At 45.1% G+C, this 17,307-nt stretch overlaps 1 protein-coding gene across 1 annotated transcript; it reads left to right on the top strand.

Moving 5' to 3' along the window:
* Nucleotides 1–4,903: 4,903 nt before the first annotated feature.
* LOC311530258 (uncharacterized protein) lies at nt 4,904–14,870 on the top strand (the record flags this gene model as incomplete). The annotated part of the gene is made up of 4 exons (XM_084646719.1): nt 4,904–5,134; nt 6,763–6,934; nt 10,909–11,013; nt 11,304–14,870. 4 exons carry the CDS (start codon nt 4,904–4,906, stop codon nt 12,659–12,661), a joined length of 1,866 nt encoding a protein of 621 aa, XP_084502845.1. The 3' UTR covers nt 12,662–14,870.
* Between the last annotated feature and the right edge of the window lie 2,437 nt (nt 14,871–17,307).

Genomic DNA, 17,307 nt, shown 5'->3' with positions numbered 1-17,307 from the left:
GGAGAACTCTCATTTGGTTCAGCTGGTCGAGACTGAAATCTTGTCTCCATCCCAGGATACACCAGGGTTGTGTCTTCCTCCTCAGACTCACTCTCAGATGTGCAGAATAGGGGTAAGTTAGCTGCAGGGGGCTCACTGTCTGTGTTGGATGGCGGCTTTGGTCTAGCACCTCTGTTCTGCCCGGCTGCCCTGTCGTGGCCCATCTCATAAGGGGTGCTTACCAATTCCCCCACAGGGAGCAAAAGGTTTCTATGCACCGTCTTTATTTGCCCTGGACTGTCTTCAGGTTTGATCTTGTAGACCGGCAGATCTCCCAGCTTTTCCATCACCAGGTAAGGCATTGCCTTCCATCTGTCAGCTATCTTGTGTTTGCCAGCAATACCCAAATTTCGCAGCAGGACTCTGTCCCCCGGCTGGAGCTCCTGCGATCGCACTCTAGCGTCATATCGATGTTTGTTGCGGTCTGCGTTCTTCCGAGCCGCAGCGGTAGCTAAGCGATAAGCATCCCGCAGCTTTTCTCTTAGTCGGGATACATATTGCTGATGAGTTTCATAGCTATCTCCATCCTCTCATACACCAAAGCACAAGTCTATGGGTAATCTTGGTTCTTGCCCAAACATCAAGAGATATGGGGTGACTCCTGTGGCATCGTTCTTTGTGGCATTGTAGGCATGCACCAGAAATGCGACATGCTGGCTCCAGGTTGCCTTCTGCTCTGGTTGCAAAGTTCCCAACATATCTAATAGGGTTCGGTTGAACCTCTCTGGCTGAGGATCACCTTGGGGGTGATAAGGCGTTGTCCTAGACTTTTTAATTCCTGCTATCTTCAGCACCTCCTTCAGAAGGTGACTCTCAAAATCCCGCCCCTGATCAGAGTGTATCCGAGCCAGGAATCCACAGACTGAGAAATATTTGTCCCACAATACTCGAGCGACGGTGGTGGCCCTCTGATCACGTGTGGGATATGCCTGTGCATACCGTGTAAAATGGTCAGTCACTACTAGAATGTTCCCAACATTCCTCTTGTCTACCTCTACAGACAAGAAATCAATGCATACCAATTCCAAAGGTTTGTTGCTGGTGATGTTCTTGAGATATGCAGCCCTTGTGGGCAGAGTTTTCCTTTGAACACATCGAGCGCAAGTCTCACATTTCCTGCGAACATCTTCAGCCATCCGGGGCCAATAGAACCTACTACGAATAAGTTCCAGGGTCCTCTCCATCCCTAAATGCCCAAAGTCATCATGCAGGGCCCTCATGGCCAGGGCTCTGTACTTTTTTGGCAGTACTAGTTGTGCTCGTTGCTTTTGTAAAGAGTCGGTGGTCATTCGGTGTAGCACTCCCTGAATCAGTTTTAGTTTGGTCCATTCTCTCAATAGTAGTTTACCCTCTGGTTAGGTGGGACAACCGCAGCTGGGCTTCGCCCCTCCCTTTTGGCAAGTAGTGTATCACGAATGTCAATATCTTGCCGCTGGGCTTCTTGCCAGTCAGCCGCATTGAGCATGGGCAAAGGAGATTGGTCCAATGCAATATAGTTCACTGAAGCAGAAGGCATGCATTCGGGGGCAGGCCCAAAGCTTCTGCAACACATCCCTGAAGGCTCTCACAGGCCTCTGGCTCTCGGCAACTCACACTGCAAATAGCTCTCACTCCATCTGTAGGTATCACAGCAACTTCTGGAGCCTGCGGACTCCTGGACAATGCATCTGCATCTACATTGCTTCTCCCTGATCGGTACTGAATGCTGAACTCATAGCTAGCCAAGGTGGCCACCCATCTCTGCCCTGTAGCTTCCAGCTTAGCACTTGTTAACACATAAGTCACTGGATTGTTGTCTGTCCACACCTGGAACTGAGCACCATACAAGTAGTCTCGAAATTTCTCAGTGATGGCCCATTTCAAGGCCAATTCCAGCTTGTGGGTGGGATAACGAGTTTCACTATCAGACAATCCTCGGCTGGCAAAGGCTACAGGTTTATGTTTGCCTTCCACTTCCTGGTACAGGACTGCTCCCAGACCCTCCAAACTGGCATCAGTATGCAGGATAAATGGTTTGCTTGGGTCAGCAAAAACTAGGACTGGAGCATGAGTTAGGCAAGTAATGATTTCTCGAAAAGCCCTTTCACATCTCTCATCCCACCGTGGCCCAAATGGTGCAAAGGGGCCATAGTGTCTCTGCACAGGAGGCTTTGGGGACCTCCCCTTATTCTTGGTCTTAGATTTGTTCTTGCTGGACTGATGTCCCCTGGTAAGATCATTCAGAGGCTTTACAATCGTAGCATAGTTTTTCACAAACCTGCGGTAGTAGCCACTAAATCCAAGAAAGGTCTTGAGTTCTCTGTAGTTACTTGGACGTGGCCATGTAGTGAGTGCTTCTATTTTATCAGGATCAGTACTCACACCCTCTTGGGACACGATGTGACCCACATACTTCACTGAGGTTCTGCAGAACTGGCATTTGTCAATTGAAAGCTTCAGACCATAATCCTCCAACCTATCAAGCACTTTAAGAAGTCTTTCTTCATGCTCCTCTAAGGTTCTTCCAAACACAATCAGGTCATCCAAATAAACTAACACTTGCAGTAAATTCATGTCTCCCACAACTCTCTCCATGAGACGTTGAAAGGTGGCAGGTGCTCCAGAAATCCCTTGGGGCATGCATTCGAACTGATAGAACCCTAATGGGCAGATGAAGGCTGTCTTCTCCTTATCTTCTTCTCCCAGAGGGATCTGGTAGTACCCACTTCGAAGATCCAACACAGAGAACCACTGGCTTCCCAGCAAACAGTCTAAGGCATCTTGCACTCGAGGCATAGTGTACTGGTCGACCACAGTACGGCTGTTTAGGGTGCGGTAGTCAATACACATCTGGATTTTCCCATTCTTTTTACGGACTACCACAATGGGCGAGGCGTATTGGCTGCGGGACTCTGTAATGATGCCATTCGCAGCCAGCTCCTGAAGATGATATCGCACATCTTCCATCTCAGAGAGAGCAATCTTCCTAGATCTCTCCCTGAAAGGTCGAGAGTCATGTAGTCTGATATTGTGTTCTACTCCTTTTGCACATCCCACATCCCACTCATGCAGTGAGAACACCTTGGATCTTTCACAAAGTTTCTTCCTCAGGCGATCTTTCCACTCCTCGGACACTGGTGAATCTCCAAAGTCAAACTTTGCTGGGTCTATCGTCAGAACTTGAGTTTCACACTGGGGGGTTACAATTGACTCGGGCTCAAAGAGGTCTGCTATCTTTTGTCCTTGCTTCACAAAAATATCACGACTCGTTTCATTAGCAATCAGTATAGTCACCTCTTCCTGGGCTTCAGCAGGTAGGGTTATGACTCCACTAAGAACCAGCACTCCTTCAGGGAGCCCTCCCTCGGTCGGCTGCTCTACCACTGCTAATGTTCTCTTACTGCCTTTCAGGCAGGTACCCAAGACAATCCACCGGGTTACTCTCGACTGATAAAAGAGGTCCGAGAGGAGGAAGAGAGGCAGGCAGCTGGTGAGGTTTGGGAGGTTCAGCCACCCCAGGCAACTGCCACAACATCCATACAAACACCCAAGGCACTGATGGTGAATCCTCAAGAGGAACTTACCCAACGAGTGCAGGTCCTGACACAGAAAGTGGCTGAACTAGAGAATACTATCGATTCAGCAAAGACTTCAGGGTACAAGGAACCCCGTTACCACGGTCCAGAAGACTACATTTAGAACCTCTGCCCCACCCCGGCAACATGGGAAAGGGCAATCCTTCTTCTGCTACCGGTGTGGCCAGGATGGGCACATTGCTGCCAGGTGTCAGAATGCAGAGAATCCCCCGCTAGTATACCAAAAGCTGAGGACCACCTGGGGAAAGTCGGGAAACGGCCCCAGGGCCTGGGAAGGGAGCCGCCTAGGCCTGCAGGGTTTGGAGGCTCCCCTGCGAAGAACCATGCCACCCGAATCCCACCAGGATTGATAGGACCTCGAGCTGAGGTCACTGTAAAGGTTGAAGGGACAGAATGTAGAACAGTGCTTGACACGGGATCCCAAGTGACTATCATATTCCAGTCTTTCTACCAGCAGATGCTTATGCATCTGCCTATACAGCCCTTGACAGGGCTTGGCCTGTGTGGTCTCAGCATGGATGAATACCCTTATCAGGGGTATGTCATTGTACACCTGGAATTCCCAGAAGAGATCGCTGGGGTAAGACAGGAGGTGGACACTGCAGCTTTAATATGCCCTGACCCTAAAGGTGTCTCTGATGTGTCCGTGCTAATAGGGACCAACTCCAGCCTCTTTAAGGTACTTGCATATTACTGCAGACAGCGAGCAGGGGACCAATACCTGAATACCTTGGTGATAACTTATAAAAACAAATAATTAAAAACAGTGAAAAATCAGTTACTGTAGGAAAAGGGGTCCGTCCAGCTCAGGCAATAGCAAGAGCAGATAGGTCAAATTTGCGAAGGTTGCATGGATCTGAATCTTACCTCTATGTCAGCTGACAGAATTAATTTAAACATACACAGACACAAAACACAATTTGTGTGTGTGTGTAAAAAATATTGACTGAATCCTCAATACAGTCTCCTTTGGGCAGCTTAGTACATCATCTCAGACAGAGACTAGCTGCCTTATCTGGGCAGGGGGCTGCACTGCGCATCAAACCATATGGAGATACAGGGTGCTGCTGAGAGCGTGTCCCACTTCCTGAGCCCCAGCTCCAGCACCCTGCCTTTGGTTTTATATATCTGGCCCTCTCCTTCCTCTGCCCTCGCTACACAGTGGCCACATCCCACCCCTCCAATTTGCCCCTTTCTCCCACCTTTATGTCTGTTTTGCAGGAAGCAGAGTCTGCCGGTAGCAAAGGCAGAGTGAGGGGAGGGCAGCAGCTGCTACTGCTGCTCAGCAGATGAGGGTTGAACTTCCTGGGTCAGACGCTGCAGCTGCTGCAGCCTCCCTCACCTCCTCCATTGTGAGCCGGGGCGGAGCCGCTGCTGCCGCTGCCCAGCGGGTGTGTGCGGGGAGAGCCCTTCCCCAGCGCCCCTCGGGGCCCAGCCGGGGGACTTTCTGCGGGGGCTGGACCCAGCCCCTGGGCAGCCCCGGGCTCTGCCGACACCAGCCCCTGAGCCGGAGCCTGCAGGTGAGGGGAGAGACCCGGGGGAAGGGCCGGGGCCGGGCAGGAAAGTGACTCTGCACCAACGGCCCCCCCTCGCCCCAGCTCTGCTCCCGGGGGGGCGGGGGTCTGCGAGTCCCAGAGCTGCTGCCCTCCCCGACCCCCCCACCCCCCTCCCCGGCTCTGCCCCCCTGAGCGCCGGCAGAGCGACCGCGCAGGGCCAGGGACCGAGTCTCCCAGCCCGAGGGGAGGGGAGATGGGGCAGAGACTGGCAGGGGCAACGGGATTTTTTTCCTGGACAAGCTGAGGCGCAGGGAGAGGAAAAGCCAGTTCCTGCCTCTGCCTAGTCTCCGCGCTTCTGGGGGGATGCTCTGCCCTGGGGACAGTGTCAGGGGGAATCTTTCAAAGTGGATCCTTGAATCTGTACAGCTGGAGCACAGAGTGACACTGACAGTTACTGTTGGCTACACAATTTCAGACTCAAGGAGCCTCTTCAGTTGTTTATAACATCCTCACAGTTACTAGATGCATCTGGCCTCTCATGTAGTCTGGCAATTGCTATGTTTATCTTTACAGTTTCTGTCCTCTGTGAATTTATTTTGGAAAGTTTGATGAGAAGCCAATTAGCCTGTTAATGAAAAGGGAATGGGAACAAAAGCAAGTTACAATTTTACCATTACAAAAAGGATTGTTTCCTTTTAACCAGTTCTAGCGCTTTAAGAATTTCGACTAGACATTTTACATTGACAAAGAAGGAATTCCTATGTCAGACACAGTTCTCTCTCTAGTCTGGCAAAATCTCTTTTGCCAGAGACTTTTTAGAGAATGTAGGCAACAGCCACAAATGTGATTCATGGGAGGGAGAAAAATCCTTACATTGAGAAACATCAAGAGCTCAATATGTTTAGTTTATCATGAAAAATAAATATATTGGAAGACTGGGAGGTGACTTGATTACATTGTATGAGTACCTTCGGGGACAGAAAATAGTGGTAATAAAGGGCTAGCATAAGCTGGTATCTGGACGCTGAAGCCAGATAAATCCGATTAGAAATTAGGCATAAATTTTAATAGTGGAAGTGATTAATCTCTGGAACAAATTACCAAAGAAGTGGTAGATTCTCTGTTTCTTGATGTCTTCAAATCAACACTGGATAACTTTTAGAAAATATGTTTTGGCCAAACATAGGCCTTTGAGGAGATGCAGGGTTAGCTGGGTAACAGTTAATGGTCTCTGACATACAGAAAGTCGGACTAGATGATCCAGTGGTCCTATCAGGCCTTAAACTCTATAAATTTTAGGATCTCATTCCACAAACACTCATGTGTTTAATATCAAACTTCTGAGTGGTCTCCTGGATTTCACTTAATCTCTGTGACTGAGAGGATTTAAAAATATCTCTGTGGGTTTAGTTCTGGTAGGAGGAGATGGGTCTGTACTATAAATAAAGTGATGAAGGATGGGATCTTTAAATACAGGAGCACAATTTAGACACCTAAATCCAAATGTAGGCCGCTAATTTAGCATTCCCCTAGAATGGTAGAGAAAGTCTGGGGGAAATCAGGGTTTGAAATGGACTAAATCCCTTCTGAAACTTCCGAGTCACACTTCTTGCCCTGACAGGTTGCAGAATAACATCCACATTTCGCTCCAGGTCATCCAGTCCATGGAGAGACAGGGAAGGGAAATGGCTGCAGTGGAGCTGGTGACCTTCGAGGAGGTGGCTGTGTATTTCTCCAAGGAGGAATGGGCTCTGCTGGACCCAGGTCAGAGAGCCCTCTACAGGGATGTGATGCAGGAGAATTATGAGACTGTGACCTCACTAGGTAAGGATTCCTGTCCTCTCTGGTATTAGAAGCTGGGGGCGGGAGGGCTGAAAAATAGCTGCGTTGTCTTCTGTGCAGGGTTCTTCAATGATTCCCCCCCCCCCCCCCGCCCATGCTTCAAGGGGTCAGTCTATATACTCCCCAGCTCCTGTGTGTGAGAGACTGTCCCCTCCACATGCCCTCACACAGGACAGCAGAGTCAGGGATATAACAATGGTGCTACCCTTCCATAACCAAGGTTTTCAAGCGAGACAAACTCACTCTCTCTTCACTGTTCCTGGGGTTACTTCCGTCCTCTTGGGCCTCTGAGCACTTTGTGACCTCAGAGCTGGACAAGTGTCTCAGCTTTGCCTAAGTGGCCAGATTTTCAAATGAGCTTTATCTGCATCTTGCCTACGTTCTGCCTCAGCCAGTTGTTTTAGCAGGAGGTACCAAGGTGTTCTTCCCTCTTCTACTAGTCCGGAAGGGCATGTACCAGTGTTATGGGGCTGTGGCCAGTTTCTGCTAAAGCTTCTTTCTTGTGCCAGTGTGCTGAATTCTTGCAAGGAGGCTGTTGTTCCTGGTGTCTGTCCCTCACTGGGGTTGATTTCTGTGAAATTATGATTTCTCTCAGTGAGAGTCATTGAGCTCTGCACTGAGTGAGGGCTTATGAAGTAATTTAAAATCTGGGAGTACTATTTGTGGAACATCACTAGAGTAGAAAAAAGTGAGGAGGGGTCTTGTGTTTCAGGCGCTGCACTTGGAATCAGAAGACCTAGGTTCAGTTTCATGCACTACTACACACTTGAAGCTCTTGTAAGTCTCTGAGGCTGTGACTTTCAAAGATACCCAAGGGAGTTAGACATCCAGCCCCTGCTAACTGGGTTGTCAGGCCACTTTGAAATTCAATTTTAACCTCTCTGGTCCCACAAGAATGAGCTGAGGTCTGGAAAATCTGCCTTTGAGTAAAAGCTTTGCTTCACTACCGTGCTAAATCAGCACCACTGTGATTGATGCTCTCCCATTGACATAATTACTTCTCCTCAATGAGAGGCGGAACTTATGTCAGCAGGAGAGCACAGACACTGCATTAGGTCGATTGTAAGTTACATTGCTCAGCGGGGGGGGGGGGGGTTTCACACCCCTAAGCAATGTAATTTACATCAACTTAAGCCATCGTATAGACAAGACTTGAGAGACTTATGGAGCTCAGTCTATTAAGTTCATCCAGAAGAAGGTTGAGAGGTGTTTTGAAGACATAAGTGCCTACATGAAGAGAAAATTTCTGAGAAGGTTCCTTAATCTAGCAGCCAAAGTCAGAATGTGATTCAATGAGTAGAAGCTGAAGATGGGTGAATTCAGGCCAGTCATAGTCAATGGAGTACATTACCCAAGGGTGTGGTGGAGTCTTCATCATTTGGATGTCTCTTTCTAATAAATATAGTCTAACTCAACCACAAGATATGGGATTGATGGAGCAATCTTTGGGTGAGGTTCTCTGGCCTGTGTTTGATACAGGACGTCAGACTAGATGTTCATAATATTCCTGTCTAGCCTATACATCTAAAAACATATGTTTGCAGATTTGTACATTAGTTGGAAAGCCAGTCAGTCCTGTGGCTGGTCTCAAGGCCCAATTCAGCAAACCATCACTAGTCACAAAGCACCTACGCAGGTGCTTAATTTCATGAAAGTCAATGGAACTCAAGTGCTAAATTTAAGAGATTTGCTTGACTGGGCACCTGGGAGATTATGGGGATGCGGTAGTTGAATTTGTTGGGATGCATCTTGCATCTAGGGAAAATATGACTTGAGATCAGCAGAACAAGGACAATGGACTTCAAAAAGCAGACTTAGAGAATTAGTAGGTATGGTTCCATGGGAAGAAAATCTAAGCAAAAAAGGACTGAAAGAGAGCTGACACTTTCTCAAAGAGACAATATTCAAGGCACAGCAGCAAACTATCCTGATGTGAAGAAAGGTAGGAAAAATAGTCAAGAGGCCAATATGGCTGCATCAGGAGATTTTTCAATAACCTGAAAATTGAAAAGGAATCCCACCAAAGTGGGTACCTGGAGAGGTTGTGGAGGATGGAAATGAGAGGGTAGTAGGAGCATGTAGGGACACGACTGGAAAGGCTAGGGCACCAAATGTGTTGCACATAGCAAAGAATGTAAAAGGCAATAAGAGGTTCTTTAAATACATTAGGAACTAGAGAAAGATGAAGGAAAGTGTTCTCTACTTGGCAGGGAAGGAGAGCTAATAAAAGGCAACATATTTTGCTTTAGTCTTAACTAAAAAAGTTAATTGTGACCAAATGTTAACCACATCTACTATTAAGAAGGAAGGCACACAAGCCAGAATAGGAAAAGAACAGGTTAAAAAAATACTCTGTTAGATTTATTCAAGTTGTCAGGGCCCGACAAAATTCACCCCTGGTACTTAACCAACTAGATGAAGCAATCTTGAAAGCAGGATCAGTTTTCTTTCAGAACTTATTGAGGAGAGTGAGGTCCTAGAGGACTGGAGCAGGGCAAACTATCTTTAAAAGGGGAACAAAGAGGACCTTGGGAATTATAGATGAGTCAACCTAACTTTGATACCTGGAAAGATTCTGAACCAAATTATTAAACAGTCAATTTGTAAGCACCAAGAGGATAATGAGATAATAAATAATAGCCAACATGTATTTGTCAAGAAAAAACCATGTCAAACTAACCTAATGTCCTTCTTTGACAGGGTTACTGGCCAAGTGGCTTGGAGGAAGCACTAGACATGATTTATCTTAATTTTAGTAAAGCTTTTGAAATCGTTCTATATGACCTTTCTCATAAGCGAACTAGGGAACTGTGATACAGTACTACTGCTGAGAAGGAACTCTGAGTTATAGTGGATCACAAATTGAATATGAGTCAAAAATGTGATGTAGTTGTGAAAAAGGCTAATATGCTGAGGTGTATCAACAGGAGTGTCATATGTAAGACCCAGGAGGTAACTGTCCTGATCAACTCCGCACTGGGGAAGTCTCAGCCGGAGGACTGTTTCCAGTCCTGGGTGCCACATTTTAAGAAAGAAGTGGACAAATTAAAGGGAGTCCAGAGGAGAGCAACAAAAATGACAAAAGTTTCTGATTTTGTCATGGATATTTTTAGTAAAAGTTACAGGCAATAAAGAAGAATTCATGGAAACCGGAGACCTGTCCATGATTTTACTAAAAATATCCATGACAAAATGGGGAGGGAGAAGGCTCCAGCACCCATCGCTGCTGGGGCTCTGGAGTTCCCCACCGCCCATGGTGGTTGGGCAGCTCTGGGGGACCCACCATTCCTGACACTTGGAGCTCCAGGGTCCCCCCACCACTCATTGCTCAGAGCTGCGGGGGGCCCCCACTGCCCACGGTGGTCATGAACTGTGGGGTTCCCTCACCGCCCATGGCGGCTCGGATCTCCCCCCACCCTCAGTGGCCACCTGGATCTGAGCCACCAAGGGCAGTTGGGGGACTCCGCAGCTCCGAGCCACCGTGGGCTGAAGTCATGGAGGTCTCTGGAAGTCATAGATTCCGTGACTTCCACGACCTCCATGACAAAATCATAGCCTTAGACATAATGAGACATAATCCCCAGCCCAATAAGATCACAAGGTATCTTCCACGTCTGGCTTGTGTTAGGGAGTGACTTGTGTGTGTTGGAAGAGGGTGGTATATTTGGCAGTGATGGAGACTTGATTGTACCCCATATGTCTAGAGAGCAAAATGATTCTGCTCATCTCCCTAGAGAAATATGTTATGGCAATTCCCTAGGCAGAATGGATGAACCCTTGGTCTAGACCAGCGTGTCAAGGGATCTGACTGATTTATAGCTCAATTCTTGTAGTGTGGGGGTGGGGAGAGGAAGGACCCTTTCTGGGTTGCTTATTCAGCTCCTGGATCTGGAAGTAGTAACAGCACTCACTTAATGAACAAGATCAGCACTTATTTCCTTCCCCCACCGATGCAGGATTTCCAGTTTCCAAACCCAGTGTGACCTCCTGGCTGGAACGAGAGGAGAAACTGTGGGTCCCCAGTCTCCAGGAATGGGGGATTCTGAGAGATGCCTACACAGGTGAGGAATCAGAAACCAATTATTGAATCCTCATGGCAGATGTCACTTAGGCATTTTCATCAAGGCTGTCTGACCCTTCAGCCCCTGCCTTCATCTATATTTGAAGGATAGGTCCCCTCCTCTCTCTCTCCTCTGGGGCAGGTTTTGGAGGTGGGTAGGGTTCAGCTGCTGATATTTCAATCTCCTCAGCAGTTACTTTGGTTTGTTCTGCCCTTTGCTGTTCCCCTTTCTGAGGTTCCCTTTCCCCCTGGCACAGGGAATGACTTGTGTCTGGATTCTCTTTGTTTCAGCAGGTGATAGGATGGTGAATGAGAACAAGGAGGAGAATCAGGAACATCCTGAGCAATTGGAACCGCACAGGACATCAGGAAGATCTGAAGGGGAGGCTTCCCAGATTCCTGAGCATGGAGATGCTGCCCCTCTGGCCTGCACTGACTTTTGCATGCAAGAAAACCAGCCGGGGCAGAGACAGTGTAAATCCTCTGACCAGAAAATATGGATCAAGAAAAACAAAGACACTGTTCAACAGAGAATCCCCATTGGTAAGACACCCTACACATGCGGTGACTGTAGGAAAAGTTTCCGGTGCAGATCACAACTTACTAGACACCAGAGAACCCATACAGGAGAGAGACCCTACACATGCCTGGACTGTGGGAAAAGATTCAAACAGAGCTCAGCCCTAATTACACATCGTACAGTCCACGAACGAAAGAAGACCTATAACTGCCCTGACTGTGGGAAAGGCTTCAGTCGGAGCTCAACCCTTATTCAGCATCAAAGAATCCACACAGGAGAGAAACCTTATGAATGCAGTGAGTGTGGGAAAAGCTTCCGTGTGAGCTCAAATCTTCTATCACATCAGAGAACCCACACAGGGGAGAAACCCTATGAATGCCCTACTTGCGGGAAAAGCTTCATTCAGAGCTCAAACCTTCTATCACATCAGAGAACCCATACAGGAGAGAGACCCTACCAATGCAATGAGTGTGGGAAAAGCTTCAGTCAAAGTTCATCCCTTATTAAGCATCAGAGAATTCACACAGGAGAGAAACCCTATAGCTGCCCTGACTGTGGGAAAAGCTTCAGTTACAGTGTAGAACTCAATGATCATCAGAGAACCCACACAGGGGAGAGACCCTATAAATGCAATGAGTGTGGGAAAACCTTTAGTTGCCTCTCACATCTTCGATCACATCATACAACCCACACAGGAGAGAAACCATATAACTGCCCTGAATGTGGGAAAAGCTTCACTCGCAGGTCAACCCTTACTACTCACCAGAGGATCCACACAGGGGAGAAACCCTTTAAGTGCTCCGAATGTGGGAAAAGCTTCCGTGCAAGCTCAGCCCTTTCTGAACATCAAAGAATCCACAGTGGAGAGAGACCCTACAAGTGTCTTCACTGTGGGAAAAGTTTCTATAACAACTCAGCCCTTTCTAATCACCAGAGATCCCACACAGGTGAGAGACCTTACACATGCAATGAGTGTGGGAAAAGCTTTAGAAGCAGCTCACACCTTCTGTCACATAAGAGACTCCACAGTGGTGAGAAACCCTATAAGTGCACTGACTGTGGGAAAGACTTCCGGCACAGCTCAAACCTCAGTACACATAAGAGAATCCACATAGGACACACACCCTAGAAATGTCCTGGCTAGGATTGGGCCAAGTGAAGGACCTTTTCTGATTCCCATGAATTTTAAAGAGTCAGGCCAGGCTGTAGTGGCTATGTAACTAGGACATGAAATGTTTATTAAAGCAGAAAATGAAATCATCTTCCTGGGACAGAGCCATGCAGAGCAAGAGGCTTAGATAAGATTTGCACATTGTAACTGCATTTGATTTATGACTTCTCAAGAAACTGTGAACATCCTCCTTCATCTCCCAGTTTTACTTTTGATGTTCTCACAGGGGTATCAATTATTTTTATCAAGGTCCAGATTTCTTGGTCAAAGTATAGTCAAGGTTCAGGCTTCAGAGCAAATAATAATAATAAAAAACAACAATAACAAAAAGATTTTTGGGGCCCATTCAAAAGTGTCTGGTGGCCCGGATTTGGCCTATGGTTGACCTATTGACTCCCCCTGACCTAGAACCAGCTTCATTTTATAGAATGTGACTTCTAATTTATACTTGATAGTGTTTTAGACCTCGATGCTCCAAGGGACTGAGGTGCTGTGACACTTGAGGATTGCAATACCTAACTTTTAGGTACCTAGAAAATCACAGATACCACACTGGGATCCACAAAGCCTGAGTTAGCAGGCTAGGCTCCATAGAAAATGAATGGGGTGATATAGGCATTTTAGATTGTGATTCACAAAGGCCAGCAGGTGGGGAGCCACCAAAGCTAGCCAATGGGACATGCCAATGAAAGTGGTGTGGTCTAAGCCCCATCCCTCTCACAGAGATAGGCGCCTCCCTGGTCTTGCAATTCATGATGGGGCATGTTCTGAAGCCATGTAACTCAGCACAAAACAACGGGGGATTGAGGAGGAGAAAGACAACATTCTTTGTAACCTTTAGCACAGATGTGGAAGACCCTTAGTTCAAGTCCCCCCTCCACCTGATGAGGTAAAAGAATTTGAACATGGATCTGCCCACTCTCAGAGTAGTACCCTAGCCACAGAGCAAGTCTGGCTGTGGGACTCACTCGGTCTATCCCAGTAAAACAGTTCCACTGTATATAAATACTTAGTCATTGGGCCAGAGAAAGAAAGTGAGACTAACTCAATAGTCTTGTGGTGAGATCACCTACCTGTCAGGTGGTAACCTTGTCTCCAGATCCTTTGCTCTAATGACTCCTTACATTGACGTTATCCTAACTTCCACCATGAAGAAGACTGCACACTGAACAATGGAACGAAGGGTGAGAAATTCTACCTACTTAAAAGTGCAGAAAGATTTCAATTCTTATTGCTAAAATTCTATAGGGAATTTCTGTGCTTTAAAGGAAGTCAGAATTTGACCTTGGAGAGAATAATTATTGTTTTCCTAGAACACTGAACCCATTGGAGTTGAGTTCTTTTCCATTAAACCAGACTCTTGGGCTCTTAGGCGCTCTTAATTGGAAAATACCAAACTCATATAAACCTAACAACTTACTTACAACTATAAAATATTTCCTAATTTCAAATGGTGCAAAAGAAAAAAGAATTTCACTAGCAATAGTGATTTAAAAAATCGAGCCTTAAAGCAGTTTAAGATTGGGGGAAATACTCTGAAGAGCATAACTGGGCTAATAGAATTTGAAAATGACAACATTGTAACTGAGGCTTTGTCTACACTAGCACTTTTGTCAGCAAAAATTGTGTGGCTCAGGGGTGTGGGAAAAAAACACACCCCTGACCAACATAAGTCTCACTGACAGAAGCACCAGTGTGGACAGCACTATGTCGGTGGAGACGGTCTCCCGCTGACGTAGCTACCGCCGCTCATTGGGGGTGATTTAATTATGCTGGTGGGAAAGCTCTCCCCCGCCGGCATTGACTGTCTATACAGGAGACATTGCAGCGGCGCAGCTGCTGTGGTACAGTTGTGCTGCTGTAAGGTCCATAGTGTAGGCATAGACTAAAACTGAGCTGGTGCTGATTAAACTGCATGCTTTCCACTGTAGCTGCCAGAGTTATTCTTCACACCTTGCGTCTGTAATGTTGATGTCACTTCACTTAGTTTACTGCTTAATAGAGCTACCCTTCAAATCTTTTTGGTTTGATGAGAACATAACTAAAGTTCAGCTGTTCTTATTGTGTTGTTATATTTTTATTACAGGTTTCAGAGTAGCAGCCGTGTTAGTCTGTATTCGCAAAAAGAAAAGGAGTACTTGTGGCACCTTAGAGACTAACCAATTTATTTGAGCATAAGCTTTCGTGAGCTACAGCGCACTTCATTGGATGAAGTGAGCTGTAGCTCACGAAAGCTTATGCTCAAATAAAATTGGTTAGTCTTTAAGGTGCCACAAGTTCTCCTTTTCATATTTTTATGGAAATTCATTGTTTGATTACTTTTTGTTCTCTTTCAGCTCAGTTCCTAACTGTAACTGCTACTGAGAACTTGTAACTTTGTTGTTCACTGTTCTACTCTGTCCTGTATTTTACACTTAACCCCTGTGACTGTTCTGTTTTTTACAAGTGTGAGTGACAATTACTTGCAAGTCCTTTGATCTCTCACTCTTGTATCATTACTCTGTATGTGTGAGTGAGGAAAGCTGTCTTCTAACTTCAAAATCTCACTACGATCTTTATTTGTGTGTGTTCTATACTTCAGAATACTTTTATGCTAATTTCAGTTGTGCTGTGTATTTTTAACTACAGAATAATATAATGTGTTAATACCTCACACTACACAGTAGTTTCATTCCAATCTTGGTTTATGAATTTAACTAATTCCTATTTTCTTTGTCTACTTTAAATACCCAAAGCAGGGTACTTTATGATAGTTCTCTTTCTATATATGAATGTTAGTGTTTTTCTGTGGAATTATCTTGAACAATCTCTCTCTCCTCTACCTATTAACTCAAACACCAAAATCTCCCCCTGCAGTACACTATCTGCCTATCAACTTTCTAAGAACACTCCCTAAACCTGCTTGATTAACTTTAATTTGAAAACTTGGGTTACTCAAATTGCTTTCTGATCTTTCATACTTATAAAATTGCCTACTAATTCCATAAAATCTGAGTTAATCCCCTCTGTTTTACACTGTTGCAAGGGACTGGACTAGATGACCTCTCGAGGTCCCTTCCAGTCCGGTGATTCTTGTACCCCCAGCTTTTGTATGTTTCACTGCAGCCATTTCTAGCTAGAAACGTATCTAAACAATGCTGAATTTTGAGCTATAATAATTATATACATTTGAATTTGCCTTCAGAATGATCCTTAGCTTCACAAAGTTACTTTCTTAATACAGAAGTAAAGAGTCATTGTTTTTCTAGCTTTTGTTAAATTTACACTATATTCAATTTGATGTCCTATCCAATTTATCTAGTTTTGTCCAAATATGTTTTTAATTAATTTAAAAGATTTAATATCAAATTAATTAGTTTTAATCTAGTTATGTCATTGAGTTAATATTCGGTTTTCTGATATTTCTGTCTACTTGTTGAATTCTGTTGTTAATGCTTAGCTACTAGTTCACTTTAATTAAGTGAATATCATTGAGTTAAATGCCCATAGATGTTTCAGTTTTATACTCAGTTTTGTAACACTAGTCCATCCTATATAGTTAACCGAATTTGTTTTAATTTCCTTTGTTTTAGAATTTCAAGTTTAGTTAAGAGGTTGTTTTAACAGTTACTACATTTTATCAGCCAATTTATTTACTTTTTTTTTAATCTGATGAATCTCATTCACATAATCTTTGTTCATTCAATTGCTTGTTGGTTCCTTCTCTTATTTTTGCTTACTTAAATAAGTGTTTCTTTATTTAAAGTCAATTTCAATTGTTTATTTTGGGACATCCCTTAGTGTATAGAAAAAAGAATCCTTGGTAAATATTTATGTGGTTACTTTCTGAGCACAGTCTGATTAATAATCATAATAAATAATTCCATTTTTTGGTCTGATTTTCCTGAACTCAACATATGAGAAGCAAGTAATTTATGATTACATTAATTTTCTCCCAATTATGAATTTTGATAATTATTTAGTAATTTTACTTTGAAAATTACCTGTCATCCAATATATTTAGCTTACCCTCTGCATCCCTGTTAATAAACCATTTTTCTGTATACTTGGACATGAGAAAGGTGCTATATAGCTATACCCCGAGTAGCTGCAGAAGTGTAGTGGAGTTGTAATTTGGAAGACTGAAGGGAAGGAGGAGAAACCTGCTGACAAAGCTAGAGACTGTTGAGCAATGCCTTTATCTTGTGATAAGTGCTTGGTGTGTTCCTCACAACATCTGTGAGAGCAGATGACTGGGAAGTAGAGGTGGAGGGACTTGTCTGGCTGTTCATAAGATCCAGAAATGGGCCTTTACAAGGTGACCCAAGTAGTAAGAGACACGGGGTCAGGGATATGTTGTGCTCCTACTTTGATGGCAGAGTGTAGTAGTAGAAAATGAATGTGCTTTAACTAAGGAAAAGAATTCAGTGACTGTGAAGATTTTATTAATTGATTTTATGAGGGGAGCTGTACCTCAGTGAAATTTTTCAGCTGAGTTGTACATGATTAAAAAAAAATATCCATTTAACACAACACAGGACAAATTTCAAACCTATGGACATGTGGCAGAACATACCCAAAGTGATGAGTGCACACATGGCTATGCTGGTGGGCTCACAAAAAGG

Source organism: Lepidochelys olivacea (assembly GCF_965140295.1).
Source record: "Lepidochelys olivacea isolate rLepOli2 genome assembly, chromosome: 14".
Classification (NCBI taxonomy): domain Eukaryota; kingdom Metazoa; phylum Chordata; order Testudines; family Cheloniidae; genus Lepidochelys; species Lepidochelys olivacea.
The sequence above is the reverse complement of the archived record's forward strand: the minus strand, read 5'-3'. Positions and strand labels throughout refer to the sequence as shown.